Source organism: Rhopilema esculentum, chromosome 11 (genome assembly GCF_057945365.1).
Source record: "Rhopilema esculentum isolate cy_ngs chromosome 11, ASM5794536v1, whole genome shotgun sequence".
NCBI lineage: Eukaryota > Metazoa > Cnidaria > Scyphozoa > Rhizostomeae > Rhizostomatidae > Rhopilema > Rhopilema esculentum.
This window is the reverse complement of record NC_142825.1, coordinates 10,870,248-10,890,871: the sequence shown is the minus strand read 5'-3', so window position 1 is coordinate 10,890,871 and position 20,624 is coordinate 10,870,248. Positions and strand designations below refer to the sequence as shown.

Below are 20,624 nucleotides of genomic sequence, written 5' to 3'. Positions count from 1 at the left end.
CCCCGGTCATTTGGTGTTGTGTCCTGAGTTAAATGTTTTCATCACCTGGGAAAGTGTCTCAATTTGAGCTGCAGAGGAGGGAGTTGGATGGTGGGGTAGTTTAATCGGCTTCTTGGGAGACATCAAGTTCTATTAATGCAATTTCAGTTGAAAATTGTGTCATGATTCAGGCTACTTTAGGAAAACAATATAATCATCAGGTTGCCCGATGATCGCATCAACCGTGAACCTCGGAGTAGCAACTTAGAACCGGACCTGTTCTATACACCAAATAGCGGATCCAGCTCTGTTACGACATCGAACACTTTATGACAGACCGGTAAGCAATAATTTTCATTAAATAATGGTTATATATTTCAATTGAACGAATTCAGTCAAGAACGAGTACAATAGATTTGAAACCAATCACTTATTCGTTCTAAAAATATTAATGGAAACATTAAATTTTCAATTCAATTTAAACTACAATTACAAATCTCACTATTACAATGTAATTTGCACTTGGCTAGCCTGGTTTTACAAGAAAATACTATAACCATTCTAAGGTCAAAGGGAAAACTGAGAAAAGTAACACAACCAGAATTCAAAAGGATGTAATTCTGGATTAGTCCATGGTTTATTTTTGCAACAAAATATATAGTACGTAGTATATGGTTGGCAAAGTTGGAAAGTTTAGAGATGAGATACCGTTTTTGTTGTTGATCGATGGAGAGAGAGTCACACATTTTGAAGAAGAAGGTGATGCAGGAATTGCCAAAGATGCCAAGAGAGCTCATAGAAAGATTCACAAAAGAGACACCTTTGAACTGCCGCTGTAAATCATATAGGAGAGAAGCATACTTGCTGTGTTTTCTTGTTGCATTTGAGTCAAGATTGGATTCAAAACCAACAGTTAGCTCTAAGATGTATAGGTAATTGTTGTTAGTCTTCAAGAGAAGATCTGGGCGAAGGTTTTCTCCAGTTATGATTGATGGTGAAAGATAGCCAGGATATCAGCGTAGATGGTAGATTCATTAACAGCTTTAAGAGACGTTGCTAGAAAATTTAAGATAGAGTTATGACGCCAGGTGTATCGGCCTTGTTCAAGATATGTTTTGCAGCCAGCAACAACGTGAAGGAGGGTTTCTGGCAGAAAACAGAAGGAACAGTCTGAAGTCTGGCTCAAGTTCCACTTTTTCAGGTTTTTCTGTGTGGCAAGGGTATTCTTTAGGTACCTTATTGTGAAATTGAAAATATTTTGAGGCATGCTGCCTTGCACCTTGGACCAAAGTGCTGCCAATTAGCAAAACCTGCATATCAAATAAAATTATGTATGATGTATGTAATATTGTAAGAAGCAAGGTGTACTCAGCAAATACCAGTCACATGAATTCTTCTTAATTGTTTCGAAAACATAAATAAAAGTAAGCATAGTCCTTGCTCATAAGGTTATGCTATTCATTAGGAATTCTTATTTGCGTGTTTTGCAGAAAGAAAGCTGTTTTGAGCACCGCCTTTTTAGCTTCAACAGTGGCTTCAGCTTGGTGGGTACAAACTACCCGCATGGATGAAAACATTATAGGTTTTATTGTGTATATCAAGTCTTCTGTTTTGGATCAAGCAAAACAATCAAATGATTTGTTTTCTTCGATTTTTGTTATGTAGTTAATGTCTTTGCCACCACGAACTGTCCTGAGTATATCCATAAATTGGTATTTTCCTGTTTCTAGAAATGGTATATATTCTTTAGTTGAACTTGTTGCTGTGCAATCTGAGATTATACTTTTTCTGCAATGACGAAAGCGGTTTCGGAGCGTTTGAAATACCGATTTTTCTTGCGCCTGCACTGTTGTGATGGCTGAAAGGCCTTCATTTGAGCAATTAAAAATGGAGCAGTTTCAGACTTCTTAAAGAATTTTAAATTGAACCATGCAAGGACATTAATGAGTCAATAACCCTTAACTGACATAAGTTTTTGTTTTGAATGTTTGTGGATCTGTTTTCGTTATTTTAACGCAAACTATTTTCCGAAGAAGAACAGGGATTGACACATAGTAATATGTTAACACTTTATGTTTTGGATTTCTGTTGGCAATCGTAATTAGCGTCAAATAGTAATTGAATTGTGAAAATCAGGTTATTCTTTAAGGCAATTTGGTATTTCCAGCTCACTTGCAACTATTACAAACAATCTACCATAAGACAATTTTCATCGCCGTCCTTTCCCGCGTATATGCCAAACAGAATTCTGCCACCCGCCATTAATACAAGTAAATGGAAAACTTGATTGAAGAGAGAGCGTGGCTGACGCTCCAAGAGCTCAAGCTGGTGGAATTGCTGCTCATATTAGTATGGCAATGCTTGAGGGTGGAGACCCTGAGTTTCTTTCCGACACTACGAGTGATGTCGAATCTATCCCAGAAGAAACAGTGAGACGTAATATGGCCAGCAGTCCAAAAGAGGCCGCAAAGAGCAGTCATTTTGGAAAGACGAGGCCTAATGCTTATGAGCTGAAGGGTGGTCGACTGGAAACGAGAGACGATACAGAAGAGATCATTCGCGGGTTTATTCTTGAGAAAGATATTTTAAAGGAAGAGCATAAGAAGGAAAAGGAGGAAATAGTTGATAGTTTGATCAAGGACAGAAATGAATTGATCGACAAGTTTAGGAAGCGCGTTTCGGAACTCGAAAGAAAAATTGGTAATGACCAAGGTGAGTCTTCTAGGCCGAAAGATTCCGGAATATACATGACAGATAAAGGGATGCCTATTTATATAAAAATGGATAAGAACAATGTCATCAGTGCCGAGGAGTTTTTGTCAAGGCTGCGGCTTGAAGACAAGTATGAAACGGAAAAAGATACCCTAGAGAGGAGTTTTCGAGATGAAAGACGGTTGTTGAAGGACAAGCTTGAGTTTGATTACAACTCGAAACTACAGCAGGAATCATCCAAATTTCGTTTGGCTGTTGATGATTTAAGAAGAACAATCACTAACTTGAAGCATGAAAACAGAAGGCTTGAGTCTGAGTTGAAAAACAAAGAGCAAGAGTCCAATGTTAAGGAGCTTGAGATGAAGTCGAAGTTCAAAACAATGAAAGCGAACCTAGAAACGAGTTCCTTTAACGAGAAGATAGCAATAAGAGAAAAGTTTGAGGAAAAATATGCTAAAGAAATGGATGTGCAACGCGAGCGTTATGAAAAGATTTTTTCAGAGCTGAAAACTGAGCTACGAAGCAAAGAAAAAGAAGTCTCAATGGTTTTCGATAGCGTTAAGGATTATGAAGAAAAGGTTCAAAGGGAGCTGAGGGAAAGCGTTAGCAAGGAATATGAGTTTCAGTTTGAAAAACTGAGAAGAGAGAATGAACGGCTGAGTGCACAAGTTGACAAACTGGAAAGACACAAAGACGAGCTTGCAGGTAGAGTCAAAGAACTGGACGATAACAATTGTAGTAAAATGAGCATTTTGAATGAATTTTCAAGTAGGTTAAATTCGGAGTATGAAATAAGGTTAAAGAAAACAGTGCTAGAGAACGAAAGTTTGCGAAACAAGCTTGAAGATCTCCAAGCCGAAAATCAGAGCAAGGAAAGAGCCTTGAGGAACTACGAGAAAAGCATTAAATGCCTTGAAGAAGAGCTTTCTTCAAAACATGTTGTTATCAATGACAATGAGGAAGCAAAAGGCTATCTACGAAATGAAATTAAAGATTTTTCTCATGAGATTGATCTGTTGAGAAGAGAGAAGGATGAGTTACAGAAGTTACTCGAAGAGCACAGGAATACTGAGAAGGCAATGAAAAATAGAATGTCATTGAAGGAAACAGAGGCAAATAAGGCTCTTGATAACTGTAAGATTCTGGAGCGAGAAAAGTTGAATCTTGAAAGAAAGATGTCTTTACTAGGCGAGGAACTCAAGCAGTCTCATGAAGAAAGTGAAGCGTTGAGGAGAGAGCTTAAGAAATTCGATGAGGAGTCCGGCTTCTTTAAAGAAATGTTAGATAAAGAACGCAAAGAGAGAAATCTTCTAAGTGAACGGTTTCGTCGAGATGCGGAGGAGATTCGAAGAAAAGAAAGCGAATGCTGTGTTTTACGTGAAGAATTACGAATGAGAGAGAACAAAAATGAAATGGAGCTTGATAATGATGCTGAAAGGATTGATAAAATCATGGAACTGGAGGCGAAAAATTCTGATTTGCAAAAGAAGCTGAACGAGTTTGAAGAAAAGCAAGTGATTGTTCTTCGAAAGGAAAGAGAAGATATACAAAAACAGTTTGCAAAAGAATTTGCGAAAAGAATACAAATGCTAAAACGAAATTACGAAGAGGCTTCTGAGGGCTTGAAAAAAGAAATAAGGTTTTTGCGATCAAAGATTAGCGAATTAGAAGTCACAGTGTCTGCCAAAAACCTTAATACGAACGGAAGAATGGATAACAGTATTGAGAAGAAAGTCCAGTTCCTAGAAATGGATGGAAATAGACAATGCTTCAAATCATCGCCCCGTGGGCATGGAAAAAAACGAGACTTTGATCTTGGGGACCAAAACACCAGCGGCCAATCGTCTAGCGTTCGTATTTTCGATTATGCAATGAACCATGAAGCCGACGCAACGTCAAGCAAAAACAAACCAATTGCACCTGCTATTGCTCCTTCGCAGCCACATTTAGCAGTTGATCGAATTGGCAGGGCATCTTCAAAGCCGATTTACCAAGGTGCGTTTTCAAGACAAAGATCAAGATCGCTTGACTCTTCAAGTGGTAGGAACTTCGAAGGAGCTTTGAGGTCTAGTGGCTATGCCCGAGACGGTGTAGAAATGACAAGAAGGACTGGTAATCCAGATGAAGAAAAAGAGTACACATTGCCCAGTAGATCAAAAAGGGATTGTAGCACATTTAGGGAGCAAGGATTCTTAGAGGGCGAATATGACCTTGAGCTAAAGGTGGATAATATGAACACAGCGTCAGGCTTTGAAAATAGACGACCTTGCAGTGATCGGGAGCGGAGATGTCATACGCATAGCAGTAATGAAAGAATGATTTTAGACTTACCTCCCAAGTATACGTCGAGTTCTAAACCTTTGCCATTATCTGGAGCGCTTCAAACAAGGGAAGGTTCAGCCAGGTTCTTAGGTAGAAACCATAGAAATTGGGAAACCGGACATTCAACGGATTATCTCAAGGAAGGGTTTGAAACACAACAGGAATGTCTATTTCAAAGATCTGAGCACGAACAATTCCCAGAAAACAATTCGGTACGTTATGGAAAACCTAATTAAACCTTTTCTTGAATAAAATTGTTGTCATTGAGCAGAATTGATGAAGTTGTCGAGTTGTGTCTTGATCCTTTTTAACAAGAAGGTTTTCGTTTTTCTGATTAATCATTTCTTTTAAGACTATTGCAAATGGTCGTCGAGTCCTTCTTCGGCTTTCGCATTCTTTTCTTTCGACATTGGTATTGTATCTTCCATCGATGTACCGCTAAATAAGCTAATACTTGACCAAAAACTCTTGTTATTAACATTGAAGTACTTTTATATTGCCTTATATAGACTGATAATATAGAATAATATAGACAGCAGACCTCATGTTCTGCTCTCGCAGTTATAGGTAGTTTTCAGGGGAGACATATAAAGCGATCTTGTCATCTTTCAAGGGCTTCACAATTCTTCATCCTTGCGGGCATAATCTTTGAACCAGGGCTAAATTTCCACTAAAATCTGTGCTGCCAGTTAGCTAGAATTTTCTTGATAAAGCCTAAATTTTATTACCTGATGCTAGCAAATCATATTTCATTGAGTTTTATGATCGACTTCTTTAAAAATATGTTTGCTTATTAGAAATTAATAAAAGCTGTAAAAAGATCTATATCAATGTGTAACCATATGTAGCCATAAAAATTTCTTAAAACTTTTCAAAATAACATTGCATCGCTTTTAACATAATTTTTCTGAGTTGTGGCGAATTAAATTGTAATATTTACACAACATTTTTTAAATTGAATAAATTATCTCTTTACAATCTTATGGTGGTGCCTCGATATCTTAACAAAAACCCTGTGACTTTTTCAGAAATATGTCTTGAAAGGACGACACGAAGTCTATCCAACATCAGACCTCTTGTAGTTGTATGCAGTTGTCTATCGAAATTTTATTTTACCAGCTTAACGAGAAAGAACACCGAAACAGCACAGTTAAGCAAAGGTTTGTCAGCTGTGAAACGGAGGACCAACTAATCGATCGAATTTTGAATCTTGAAGACGAAATACGTCAAACAAGGGATTACACTAGTGGTCTTGAAGATAAGGTAAGAAATTATTTAACTGTGGTATCATTTTGATAATGCAGTGAGCTCCTGATAACTCAAACCCTCGATAATTCGAACGTTCGCTAAGTCAAACTTACATAAATTCCCCTTTGCCCTATATGTTCATAGTAAAATCCCCAATAACGAGACTATTTGCTATATTGAACAGTCTCATTGGCCCCTACGAGGTTCGTGTTATCTGCTGTTTACTGTATTTTCTTGCAAGGACTAGCAAACGCTTCAAACTGAATTTTATGTCTTTTACTTTATCTGATTTTGATATGAGTACAAATAACGTTTTTGACGTCATTTGACGTTTCTCTTGCCAAAGACGTGAAAAATGTGCATGCTGTATTCTAATCCAAAGATTTCATTCACAAAGATACATGAATATCATCCATGTAAGCTAACTGTTGACATTGCAAGAAGCGAAATAGAATGGGATATGAAAAAATTACATAGAAGTAGCCATATAGTATTTTTACAGATAGTAAAGCAATGGAACATTTTGAAAAGCTGATAGAATGTATCTAGCCATATGCCCCTGTAGGCCATCATCACTTAAAAGGTAGCTGCACATATCTTATTGTAGGTATAGGGTTGAAGTAAGCGTTGTATCAACGGCCTTCTTTGACCAACATTTCGTTTCCCACACACCTGCGAGATTGAATGTGTCGCGACGAAGCACGAAATTGTTGGCGCTATAGGGTGGTTTTGTCCCTATTTTCTTCAATTTAACACTTTAACTTAACCCTCTGATTTTATGTTTATTGATGACTTTTGAATGAGAGGGTTTATCAACAAGGTTGTTCTAATTCCAGCTTAAACAAAAAACGATTGAGGCTGACGACACAGCAGAGGCACTAAGGCTGCTCTACACCACCCAGGCTCAATATAGCAAAATTGATTCTGAGACTGAAAGACTGAAACACGTCAAAGAGAGTTTTAAAAGGAATGATGACTCCATAGAAAGCAAAAGTAGCCAAAATACTTTCAAGAAGAAGATCAAGCGCCCAAAAAATGATATTAAACACACTAATAAAAAAGATAATTTAGATTACAAAGATAAAGAAAGGGATAGATTTAGTGACGAGATGTCAGTTTGACTTTGGTGCTTTTGTAAATAAATACCCTATGTAATCTTCCCTATTTAAAAGCTGCAGAATTTTACTGAAGAAATTTTATCTTGTATCATAAATTGGTATATTGTAGAAGTCATTGTAAACATGTCCTCTATTGTATCTTCTAAATTATACTTTGCATTGTATTCGTATCCACAATAGAGTTACTATTCAAACATTCGCAGAGTCCCCTTATTTTATGTGTATATGCGATTCAGCCAGTAAACACAACAGGGCACAGCTGCCACACAACAATGTCTCCTGCGCTTGGTCCGTGTTTTCTGCATGTTAACCAAGGCCATAAAATCAACTTACAACACAAGCAAAGTATTGGAAGCAATAATATATCTGTATCCACAAGAGTTTTTAAATTATGTCGTATTCCAGTTCATTAATACCTAGATTTATAGGTTTATGCCTTGTCTATCCTAATGGCAGACAATTTTTAACCAATTTTTTAATCATTTTTATTTTTAAAGTACTGAATCAAGAGTACTACTATTTATAAGTTGTAAAATAGTGCGACGTCAATTTTTCTATGGACCAGTTTCATAGCCTCTTTGCCATTAAGAGGCTAAGTGTAATGGAGGGAAATCATTGATGCTGGAGGTGACTTTTAGCAATCTGTGGTAAGTTGTTCTTATTCGTATCATTGCTCCACAGCCTAAATAAAGTCCCTGTCTTCTTTCAAGTGTCCATCCGCTATTTGCAACTGTGATGAAGCATCCAGCTGCAAAGTATCTATCTCGGATATTGCTGTTGTTCACAGGGGCGGATACAGAAAAAAAGTTGACGGTCGCACATAAGCTCTACCTAACAAGCGGTCTAGGGGGCCTCCCTCATGGTCAAGGGCAGAGCCATGATAGGGGCCCAGCCCCTCCCCTTCCCCCCCCCCCGGAACCAGAGCAACTAGGTTTAATTCCAAAGGCAAAAACCTTAAAGCTCACAATGTTGATTATCCAGTCTGCAGAGTATGGCATGTGCACACCGGAGATATTTTTGTGCAAAACCTGTTGCACACCCGTATTTTTGGGTGTGGCAACTAAGATGGGTGTGGCTTGGTGTGGTCCCATAGAAAATGTCAGCTGATAAAAACAAGCACAGTTGTGTATGAACAATTTGAGATATCATGAATCCTACTTGACAAATATACAAATAAAAACTTGCGCTATCTTCAACAGTATACTTCACACGCATCTTTACGGTGAAATGCAAATTCACAAATTTTAACCACAACAGGGAAAAATAGTCGGTGCACACCAGCACACCAGACATTTTTGGTGGTGCACACCGTCACACCAGGCTTTTTGCTTGTGCACACCGGAGATCTCGTCGAAAAGTGCCATACTCTGCAGACTGGTTGATTATTGTAACCAACATAAATAAAAGGAATAATTTCGCCTTTTTTCAAGAAAGTCATCTTGATTTTTGGTCTAGAACATTATTTTCGTGTCTTGTAAGCATTAACTTTCTAACCTAACTGCGATTTGTCCTGCTAAGCAAGACTAATACACTCTGATTGATGGAACGCCTAAATGGACACCCTTATCTTTAGAAGCGGTAGTTGCCTCACCAACGAGGTTTGCAGGCCTTGTAGTAGTTTTGAGGATGGCGACAAGACTGGGGCCCTGAAACGTTCAAATTGTTCAGTCAAACATTTTTCCCTTTTAAAAGGTTTTCCAAATTTTCCAGCAAATCCAAACACGCAGTTGAGACAAAATATCTTGAGATTCAGAAGTGTACACTTCCTGTGCACCTCTTCCGTATGGATAATGAAAATTGGGATTCTTCTCCTTCGCAACTTTCAACCTCATCCACTTTCTTTCCTTGCAAGCAGTTGTGCGGCACAGTAATCTAACATAGTGTTTACAGACTTTTCGTGCGGCCCAAATATGTGAAAACTTGAATTTTGATTGGTGAGATTTGGTAAAATATTTGCATAACAAAGAGCCCTGCATATTTGTGCGGCATGGGTGACATGCCTGAAAATCATACTGTTTACGATCCAGGATGGTTTTTGAATTTCTTCTATATTAAATTAAATTTTGGCATTGTTTGCGAGATCAACCAAGGTTTGGGTCCTTTTTTTTGTGTGTAAAGTGAGGTAAATGTATTATCTGTAAGGAGGGAAATAGAAGATTGTGGTAAACATGATTGCCTTATTTCAATGACTGAAGACTAAAACTAAATTCTGAAAATCTTACGGTCTTCCGTGTGACCTGTTTGACACCCTGAATCCGCCCCTGGTTGTTAATGTCTGAGGATATGGACAGATTATTTTGTGTTACTTCTTGAGGATATGGACAGTCCTAGTCCTAGTCCTTGTTAAATAAAAAATCTTGAATATTCGGCTTTGGAGCTGGTTTTGTAAAGCACTGATACTTGAACACAACCACCCTGGGCCAGCAGCCACTGAAATTGTTCACTATCTGATAGTTTATTTTTCTGGCTATCTGTGAAAAGGTCTGGGCCAAACCCCCTTATCATACTTGTCATTGTCATTAAATCCCACAACTGTTTATGTTACTAAAGATTGAATTTCACAAATATATGAATATGTGATAAACCATATACAGGTTTCTATACCATGTAAAAGAATGTGAACCACTGATATCTCAAACAGTTGGCTGTAGACCTGTTTTGCCCAATATCAGACAGGTACAAAGTCAAGGGTGGGCATGGAGGTCTCAACAAGTTAGTGCATCTGTGCATTCATGGTCAAAACCAATAGCCACTGTGCACCTGTCCACACAATCCTGTTGATCCAACTGCTGATATGTTTCAGCCTTCGTTGAATGCTGCTATTCGGCATTGAGCAAGGTAGATGCTCCTAACAAAGACGTCAAGCTGCAAAACTCCCAATGACAATCTTTGATGTCACTGCATTTTGATGACTTTTTAGATATTACGAGGCTATGTTGCACCTGTCTTTATGGCTCAGTTCCCTTTCCCTTTTACAGCTAATTTTTGTATTTATTAATTTTTGGACAGACAAGACCTATGTTTGCATTTCTAATTGCCAGTGAAGGAAAATTACAAAGACTGTACAAATAATTCATTAAATTGTACAAATTCTTTATCTGGTGCAATATGATAAATTTGTATCAAAATCTGTATCTATTGCAAGATATTAGATTTTTGAAAGTTTTTCATTACTGTTACTCAAGTTACTCAATACTATTACATAAGTTCTCTCCCTCAAATAATAAGCAACGAGCTCCTCCCCTTGCTCAATTGACAAGCTGACCTTAACTCAGCAATTCCTATCAGGGACGTTTCCAAAGGACAGCGCTTTTTCCCATACTTTGTCTGTTTGCACACAATTTTTTTTCAACCTGTAGTATATTTACAATCTTTTTGTATCTGTTATAACATATTAAGATTTTTGTAGCAGTTCAACTTTCAAAGAATGGCTTCAATAATGCTTCAAATTAAAATTTTTAGAATTCAGACTATTAAAATAGAAACACGCAAAAGCTGCATATAAGATTTCTTGTCTTATCAACACACCCAAGACAAGTGAGACAAGCCCTTTGTTGGCAAAAAGCAATACAGAACCCCTCTGAAAACTTTTTGGCCTTTTGCCCTCCCACTTTTTTAGTGCTGGCTTTGAGCCTGATATAACCACCCACCAGTACATCTAGACTGAATGAGGACCAGAAGCTGACATAAGGCCAGCAATAAGGCTGTCAGTGGCAATGCACGTGGGAGGTATTGTAGAAAGGAAACTCTCTGAGACTCAAGCATACTTCTTTTCTTTTCTTTTCCATACTATCTCAATTTGAGTATCCTCCTCCCATTATTGTATCCAGGCCCTGGTTCCTAATGTTCTTACTCAGTACCAGGCAATGTTGTCTGGCTTACTGAATCAAAGGACACAGAGCAAACTGAGATCATTTTCTTTCATTTCAAGAGTTACTAGCCATGGCCTACTGATGTGAAAAAATGATAATTAGAAACGCAGGGGCAAAGCCAAGAAAATTGTTTGAAGGGGTGCAGAGGTGATTTTTTGCCGACAAAAAGGGCGTGTCTCACTCTTTAAAGGTGTGGTCTAGAGATAAATACTCTTACATGCTACTTTTATGGCTCTTACATGCTTCTTTTTCAAAGTCTTTGCTCTAGTGCCATACTTTGCAAGTTCAGCTACACAGAAATGTTAATATGTTACAATTGTTGCAAAAAGGTTACAGAGTGAGTACAAAAATTATTTCTTTTGCCCAGCAAAAGTCCTTAATGTGCTGATAAACAAAATGTTGGGGAGGGTTCTGCACCCTCATGTCCCCTTTGGTGATGCCCCTGTAGAAACAGGGATATGAAGGTTATGAACTGATTTCAGGATAAAAACTAGGGTAGATCAGGGTGTGGCATAGCAAAATTTTCAACATCTCATTAAAGCAACTGTTTTTAATTCCCAAATAGATTTTTTTTTTAAAATATTTTTTGCCAAATTTCACAGGGTTTGGTGCATCACTGTCATGGCTTTAGGCTATGCCAATTTTTGTAGGTCTGGTTTACTTTAGTAACTGCAGCTTCATATAACGAGTCAACAAGTATGTTCAAATTCTGATATAATTGCTTTGATATTGGCTATTTTACATTTGAAAATTAGTCAGGAACAAAGCGACATAACAACAAGAATCCAATGTAGTGAAATATAATTTTAAAATAACATAAATTTATTAAATTTGAGTCAACTTAAAGTTCTATTTCACTACATTTGATTCTTGTCATCCTGTTGCTTTGTTTCTGTCTAATTTTAATATTACTTCTCATTGCATGATTCACAAAATCTGACAGACAGCCTATCCTGTGTTTCTTCCTTCTGATGTATTTTACATTTGTTGTGTTGCATTTTGCAGATACTCTGAAGTATCATCCGTGTAAAATTGTCTCACCAACTTGACATTGCTGTATTATGAGTAAAGGTGAACTAGACAATGGTCCACTAAAGCCCATCTATTATACTGCCTGTGGTGCATTCTCTGGTGTTATAACAAGAGTAATTGCCCAACCGCTAGATGTTTTGAAGATTCGATTTCAGTTGCAGTCGGAGCCTATTCGCAAAAAACAGGTATGTGTCCAAAGAATTCTACCAATCTTTAAAACAGTTTAAATTAATCTTAAAGACATTTAAACACATCAGTCTTTGTGATTTTCCAGATTCTTAGAAAAAGAAGGTATCTAAATATGCTTTATGCTGTGATTGCTTGTGGAACATTATCAGTTTTTTCATGTCTGTTGTATGAGAGTTCTGTTCTAAGGTTGCAGTTATTCATATGTCAATGATATTTCTGTTTGTTGATGTTGTCAGAAATGCTTCAACCAATTTCCATGCCCAAAAAATTTTTAAAAGCCATTTTGCTGCCAAGATAATGCAATAGAACACTATCAAAATTTGTGAAGAAATAGAATTTTCTGACAGTATTAAAGCATATATAAATGTTTGTCTAAATCAGGGAGCAGAAACTGTAGCGTGGACCTGATACAGCTTGGAACTAGGTGTTAACATGGTCAGAATTAGTGTGCCAAAAAAGAAGCTGTGACGGAAAAGGGCATAATCATCTGCTTATATATCATCTTCTTATAGTAAAAAGAGTATGTCATATTCTCTCTAACATTTATATTTTTAGATAAATGGTGTAAGACTGACTTCATCAAAGTATACTGGACTAACACAAGCTACATACTTGATAGCAAAGGAAGAAGGCCTGACTGCTTTATGGTAATTTGATAAGATTTTGTATTAAATTTCCGGAATGTATTAAAGTGTATTTTTTTAATCAGTTTATGTTTATGCCAAAAGGTTTATGTTAATTATTACTTGTATGTATTGAAACAGCCTTCCGGTCCCTACCTAGCCATAATAGGCTAATTTTAATCACAGAAGCCAAGTTTGTTGCATTTTGATAGGTTATAAAAGATAGATTTCCAATGTGTTATGGGGAATCTTAGATGTTTTATGGAAGCATATAGAGATTTTTCTAGAGCAAAACTAATGACACAGTAGTGGCATAAATCTGTAACAAATCTCCAAGACTTCAACTTATGCAAATTTGAATATTGTCTAAGTAGTGTATATGATGGGCCAAAATGTTCAAATCAAGGTCTGGATATCAAAGGGCCCATATCAAAGATATCAAAGGGATATTTGTGTCCCATCGGGCTTTCTACAAGCCTACGACCAACTCAGCTGCCTACCTTTTCCAGGTGAGTAAATGAGTACACAGGACAATCATTCTAGATTATCAATCCAACATCAGCTTTGAGTTGCCTCAACCATAACCTGTGTTAACAAGTATATTACAGGGTTGCTTTCATGTCTGCTTGCTCGGTATTGTGTTTGCTTGCTTGCTTTCATGTTTGCATGCTTGCTTTTGTGTTTGCTTTCTTGTTTGCATGTTTGTTTGTTTGCTTGCAAAGTCTGAATACTACAATATCTATGAACTTCCATTTTTGAACTTCGAGAAATAACCTTATTTTCTTATATTGCACTCAGTTTCTTGTGAACTTTTTATTATGGCTATTTTCTCTTTTTTATGTACTATAGGAAAGGACATGTTCCTGCGCAAGCATTATCTCTTGTATATGGAGGTATACTGGTATGTAGATGTCAACTAAAAGCTAACTGTTTCGTTTTTGACAACTCAAAACATAGGTTGCTGAATTTGCTTTTTATTTTCAGCATTTACTTAATTTTTTTATTATTTGTTCGCTTTTGCTAAAATTGAGAAAAAGAGTTTGAAGGAAAACTTTGTGAAGGGGTACAGAAATACCCCCATCTGTATAATTCTTGGTAAGGGGACGTCGGTCTGGAATCCAGGGTTAGGGAACATCGGGGCAGGTTTCTCATTCTTGGACAGGTGAAAGAAAAGTATACGGAAATGATTGACATCGAACGCGAATCGGTGACAATCACGGCATAATCCTCGCAAATAGTTCGATAAGTATTTATAGGCCTAATATACTAGCGAGTTTTGTTGTTCCTGTTCTTTTTCTCCGTACAAGTTGAAGGGCAAGAAGAACCTTCCTCGACAGCATTTCTGCAAACTTTGAATCGAAAAAGCTGATGGCATATCGTTTCAAGCTTTCCTCATGGACATGCGGAAAACGTACGTGCTTACGCTTTTGGCATATGCAAGTTGAAAAGGCTTATGCTTCAAAGCTTAAACTTGTGCGGAATTTAGCAAACGCTAATAAGTTCAGAACTGTGAACTACTAAAAACGGCTTAATTATAGCCGTTTTTAGTAGTTGCGAATTCAGTATTTTCAAGAGAGATTCATTAAGGCCTCCTGATGTACAACCTGTACAAAAGAAAGGGACCTTAGTCGTTCTGGTGAAATCCTTGTAAGATTTTTGGAAAGGGTGTTTGTTTGCCTTTTACCTTAATTATAGAGACTTTTTGCTGCAATTTTTATATTTGATCCATCATCGTTATGTTTAAATTTCTTTTTCAGTTCGTTACATTTGAAGGTTTGAAAAATTTCAAACTTAAAGCTGCCAGAAATAAAGAGCAGGATACTGTGACAACCAGTAAGATCTTTAGTGCTTTTTTCAGTCACAAGGTAAAATCTGCTTAGGAACACGTTTTTGCACGCTATGCGTCTAATTTATATATTATGTCATTAATCTTGGAGCCAGTACACACTTCCATGTAAACAAAATTTTTATTTTTCAAAAATGATAACTGGCGATGTTAAAAAGTTCTTAGCATTTTTTGATAGTGTAAATTTTTCATTAGTTTTTATAGAGGTTCTAAATTGTTCTTTATTTGTTTGTTGTCAACATATAGTTCTTCATCCCGAAAAACATCATTTCTTTTAGGTTTGCACTTCATTTATGGAGGCTGCGCTGGAATTGCAGCCACTTTTTCTTGTCACCCTTTGGATGTTGTCAGGACAAGGTTCGTTGCACAAGGAGAGCCAAAGGTAGTTACTAGATCTTTGCTCGTGAAAATTTGCAGAAAGTAAATGTAGCTATATTAGTTCATGATTTAATCATATTAGGCCGGAGAAGCTTGTTATTTTAGAAGAACCTTGTTAAGCTATGATTTTATGTGTGGTCATTCGGTGCCAGAAAGATTTAATCAAAACTTCTTCGAAGAAATTTTTTATCATGTAAAACCATTTATCTTGTAACTTAACCAGGTTGGACCCATGAAATTATTTTCAGACGTTTTCTTTTAGTAATAAATGTTTAAGTATCAGGACCCTAAGGATATTAGTAATTATTCTAGCGATAGATTATCCTATATAGATGCACAATGCACATTTTATTTGTTTTGTTGATTATAAACCCTTGCTCTGGAAAGCTGAATGCTTAATTTACTTTACAATGGAACAAAGGAGAAAGCTTTAATTTGGTCTATCACTCTGAAGATTTTTCTAAATGCTTTCTTAGTTATTCGAAGTGTATAGAATTGTTTTAAGCTCACGGAATTTATCCTTTCCTTTTGACAATGTCGCTTACTTTATCTGGGCTCTGCTTACAATATAAAAATTTATTTAATCAGTTTTCTTGCTTCTTAATTTTAGGCCTATTTTTTCTTTGTCGTCGAGAGTTATGTAGCTACAAACCCTATGCTTTCATTGCTCCACGTTTCTTCCACTCAAAAAAACTTTGATTTGTAAGCAAAAAACTTTGAAAAATGGTTGGAAATGCGAAAACAATCATACTTGAGTATTTTTTCCCCGACACTCCATAATGTCAGTTAATGTCCAATGGTATGTTAGTAGATTTTCTAGAATTTAGAATGAGAACTTTTAATGTCTTAGGTATTCCCTGTATTAAGAATAAAAAATATTTTATTATCCAGGTTTACAAAGGATTGGTCCAAGGTATTTCTTTGATGCTAAAGGAAGGAGGAATTCTAACATTCTACAAGGGTATGTTTAGAAATTCGTTTGCAATGAGTTTTTTAATGGAAAATGAAATGTAGTGCATTGGATCAGAAACATCATCATCAGGTACCATCTTCTATCAGAAGGTTGGCTACCATGACCCTCCAACTATCCCTGTCCACAGAATATAATTTAGCTCTCCCAATGCTCTCACACCCGCTCCATTCCTTGACATCGTCTCCCCGTGTTCTTCTTTGTCTTCCCCTGTCTCTTTTTCCGTCAATCATAACTTCCAAAACAAGCCTTGCCAAGAACCCGGATGATCCTCTCATAATATGGCCAGCAAATCTCGTTTTCTTTTTATCATTTCGTTGACTCTCTGATGTCCGATTGTTGCTAACGCTTTTTTGTTGGTTACTTTTTCAGTCCAGCTTATTTTCGGAATTCTCCTGTAACACCACATTTCAAAAGCATGAAGTTTTACTTTTATTACTTTGCTGTATGTCCATGCCTCGCTTCCATATCCTACTGCTGAGAAGATGTAGGTTTTAAGTAGCCTTAATTTCAAATTGAGGTTGTTGTTGCTTCTCAAAAATTCCTTAAATTTCCAAAATTTACTTTTTGCTTTTCCTATTCTTCTTCTGATTTCTTCTTCACATTTTCCATTATTAACTTTTACTTGTTCTAGCTCTTTGTTTTCTACTTTAATTTCACATTGAATTTGTTCCTTCTTGTCTATTACCATTACTTTTAGTTTCTTTGCATTTAGACTCATTCCATATTCTAGACATTTTTGATGGAGCTCAGTAATCATTTTTTGCAGATCTTCTCTACTTTCTGCAATTAGTACAGTATCATCAGCGAACCTAGAGTTTAAGGAAAGACAAATTCCGTAGGAGTTATATTGCAAACTTGTTTTTGTTCTTGTCAATACATTGTGTTTATGGTCGAAACCAATACCTTTGTGGCATATACCAATGTATATACCCTTCTCAATGCATTATAACTTATTTAATTGGTCAAGGAAGCGACACAGTAATACCCATAGCTCAGTGAAAAACACCTGGTGTCTTGCTTTGTGAACACTGACTTTCTCAAATTGTGTAAAAGTAATCTTAATGAATCTTTCTCATCGTAGGACTTCTCCCCACCGTTATTGCGATTTTTCCAAATTCTGCACTGCAGTTTGGCTTTTATCATGTGTTTAGAACAACATGGAAAAAGTTTTTCAAACAAAAGGTACGCTGTCATATTTAGATATATCTTTGCAGTTTTACGATTAGGGAAGTAACACTCTTTGTTATTTGGTGATAATGAAAAGCTCCTATGGCAGGTCGTTAAAGATGCAACAAGATGTCATTGAATATAACCGCCCTGAATAAGCAGTTGAAAATGGCAAAAGATAGTTGACTAAGGCAGGGACGTTATGAGTATCAAACAAATCAGTTTACATAAACAAGAATAATGCATTATGGATTCTTCGAGGTTTCTTTGTATTTTTTGCTGACACTTAACCAAGAATTAGCTTGAAAAGTGGTTCAGCCAAAAGATTGATCAGTATGCCTCAACTGAAGTTAAATATATTCTGGTTTCTTTTAGGGAGATGAGCCTGGGAAACTCCAAACCCTATCATGCGGAGCTTTGGCAGGGGCCTTCAGCAAGATATTACTTCTTCCCTTTGACGTCATCAAAAAACGCCTTCAGGTTCAAGGCTTCGAAGAGGCCAGAAGACCATTTGGTAGAGTTTCTTCATACACGGGAATGGTGAATTGTTTTGCAAGAATCGTTATGGAAGAAGGGATCACGGGCCTGTTCAAGGGAGCTGGTGCTAGTGTTGTCAAGGTAATAACGATGCCTATTTTTCTTTGTCATTTAAAGATGAGTAGTGAATGAGTATGTTTAAGTTCTCTAAATGTCCATGATGTATACTAATATTACTGCGAGTTGCGAGGTACTGAGAGAAGGTACTTAGGCTCTAAGCGAGAAAGAGCTAAAGCTGCTTTGATAAGAATGTTAGATGACAGAGCGGACCAGTACGGTAAGAAATCGTTTGGAGCAAGATGTCAGCTTTTTGTATACATTCTCTTTCGCTTTGAAAGTGAAAGCTTCACTTAAGAGTAAGAGAGTTTTGTTTTGTGTTACTGCCTTGTCCTTCGATCGGTACGCTCTTCGGTCCCAAATGAAAATAAAGCTGGTTTATTCGTTCAAATGGATCTAATAGAAATACAAACACACAAGATTGAAAAGATGACATTGATTCGATAGCAGAATAATGTCTGAACGATCAAAAATCGTAGAAACAATCAATAATACTAGTACTGTTTGTAGTTTCTCAATGCATTAGTCATACTTGGCTGTTATTCAAGGGCTGCTAATCTGCGCAAAAGGCCATTTTCCCTTTTCTCTTTCTTTCTTTACAATAGCGGGCACATCAGACTCGTTTGCGAAACACAAGTCTAAAAATTGTTGTTAACATTACTAAAGTGCATTGGTTGCTTGGTTTAATACTGACCTGCTTTTAGTCCGCTTTCTTTCTATTGTGGTATATGATTGAGAGAAAATCAAAGCCAAATGGCACATTTATGCACTCGATGGCACTGCCAAAGTACCCGGCTTACAGACAGTATTACATTACTAGACAATATGGTACATTCATGTTTACAGTGACGTATCAAGTGCTGCATTTGCAAAACTGACATTTCACACACATTTTGGTACCTGCAATTTGTAAGAGATACAACCATTCATCTAGTGATACATTCTTGCAACAGATGATACAGCCATGAATTGAAAAAACTTGCTTGACGAATATGATGCATTCACTAAAAATTGACTCTACACGAATTTCGTTAATGTATCCAGTACAAAATTATGCATGTTATTAATCAAATAATACATTCAAATACAGAAAGAATCCATAAAAAGTCGTTCATTTCCAATGCCATTCTACCAGATGGCACAGTATTACATTTGAAGTATTGCACTTGAAACTATAACAATTGATACGTTTATGGTCAAATTATGGGCATTAATGCTGTTTGAAATGGATATAAACCTGAATTGGCCTAAATGAATTCTCAAATAGATAACTGAAAGCCATTTTAGAGTCCAGCCAGTACAGTAAAGATTAATTTATCGATCTCAGTTGATTGTCTTGACATAAACACGCTGTTCTTGGCAGTCTTTCAATCTTTTTTAACGTCATTGGGAGAAAGTTGGCAAATTTCACCTCTTTTGCTGGTACCATGATCAGTACTGATTTCATTTATATAATTAATTTCTTGCAAAAACCTTTCTTATTGAAGCAGTTTTGTCAGTTCACATGTCAAACTAAAGAAAAATCTTGACTTTAATAAATATTATCCTTTTTTAATTCGATAATCCAACTCTAGAGTTTGGATCAATGAATCATTCAGCTTTATGAACTCAATTCATCCATTTTGTTAGTTTTCATTAACCAAAAAGTGTCTTGTTGGTGTTCTAAGCCCTTAACACTGAGATTATACTGCCAGCCATGTTGCCAATATGGACCCCGCAAAAATTCCTTTTATGGATTAGCAGGAAAACCCGTCAAATGATTTTCCCACACGTCAGGTGTAGTCAAATCGACTGTTACTCATATCCAGATGTTTTGGCTTCCTTTCATGTGAATTTTGGATTATCTGTCGATTTTTGGTTGATTTTTGGAAGAGCTTTCAGGTAACTGAGGCTTTTCAGTTCGGGATAGCGACTTCTCAGATGCAGTTTAAATGACGTTCCATAATTTTTTGGTTATTAATTAGCAAGTTCAAATTTTTGAGGAAAATGATTATCCTTTCATTGAAATGGAAAAACTATTTTGGCTAGCTGTCAATACGATTGTGCCGTGGGTACTGTTCCCTTTTGTACTGCCACCTTTCTAAAATATTAATACCCTTGAAAATGATGGCTCCATAATAACCATCCACTGCACGAGTTACAGACTCAGCAAGGGAGTTCCAACGTTGGAGCAGGATCATTGAAAACTGGATAGACAGTCCTGCAGCACATTGTCAAGCAATAGACTAGTTTTAGTTCTTGTCAGTGGATTCTTTCTTTCCATTCCACAAGAAACTGAAATAAAAAATTCCATCTTATAATCAAAACAATAAATACTTTTGAAATAATCTCGTTTGAATCTAACTTGTATTTATTAAAATCGAATATATTAAAACAGAAAAGTTTCGGACGATCAAACTTTCGGACAAAAATTTAACCGAAACTTTATTCGTCCGAATGATTTTTCGTCCGAAAGTTTTAAGTTCTGAAGATAGAGAAACACAAGGAAATGCACTGGATAATACTGCTCCTTTTTCGTATAAAATATGACAAGGCAAATATGACAAATTTTGCATTTCGGTAAGGAAATGG

The 20,624-nt window shown here is 36.6% G+C and overlaps 2 protein-coding genes across 3 annotated transcripts in view; both read left to right on the top strand.

The window, feature by feature from the left end:
- The first annotated feature begins 50 nt into the window (after positions 1-50).
- On the top strand, positions 51-7,575 carry LOC135694132 (uncharacterized). 2 transcript variants are annotated; one of them, XM_065212819.2, is made up of 3 exons: positions 51-5,225; positions 6,133-6,276; positions 7,098-7,575. In XM_065212819.2, exons 1-3 carry the CDS (start codon positions 2,331-2,333, stop codon positions 7,380-7,382), a joined length of 3,324 nt encoding a protein of 1,107 aa, XP_065068891.2. In that variant the 5' UTR covers positions 51-2,330; the 3' UTR covers positions 7,383-7,575. The 2 variants fall into 2 exon arrangements, with proteins under 2 accessions (XP_065068891.2, XP_065068892.1); XM_065212820.1 differs by lacking the exon at positions 7,098-7,575 and having other exon boundaries at positions 6,042-6,270.
- A 137-nt stretch (positions 7,576-7,712) lies between these two features.
- LOC135694134 (uncharacterized) overlaps positions 7,713-20,624 on the top strand; it is a 54,211-nt gene continuing 41,299 nt past the window's right edge. Inside the window, exons 1-9 of the mRNA XM_065212824.2 lie at positions 7,713-8,026; positions 12,257-12,468; positions 13,028-13,119; positions 13,945-13,996; positions 14,853-14,928; positions 15,220-15,323; positions 16,211-16,280; positions 17,374-17,474; positions 17,835-18,077. Coding sequence (XP_065068896.2) covers positions 12,313-12,468; positions 13,028-13,119; positions 13,945-13,996; positions 14,853-14,928; positions 15,220-15,323; positions 16,211-16,280; positions 17,374-17,474; positions 17,835-18,077 — 894 coding nt within the window. The 5' untranslated portion in view covers positions 7,713-8,026; positions 12,257-12,312. The remainder of the gene's footprint in view (positions 8,027-12,256; positions 12,469-13,027; positions 13,120-13,944; positions 13,997-14,852; positions 14,929-15,219; positions 15,324-16,210; positions 16,281-17,373; positions 17,475-17,834; positions 18,078-20,624) is intronic.

Coding starts and splice junctions, on each gene's coding strand:
- LOC135694132 (XM_065212819.2), top strand. CDS start 2,331: ATGGCAATGCTTGAGGGTGGAGACCCTGAGTTTCTTTCCGACACTACG. Junction 5,226..6,132: donor AATTCCCAGAAAACAATTCG/GTACGTTATGGA, acceptor TTATTTTACCAG/CTTAACGAGAAAGAACACCG. Junction 6,277..7,097: donor CTAGTGGTCTTGAAGATAAG/GTAAGAAATTAT, acceptor TTCTAATTCCAG/CTTAAACAAAAAACGATTGA.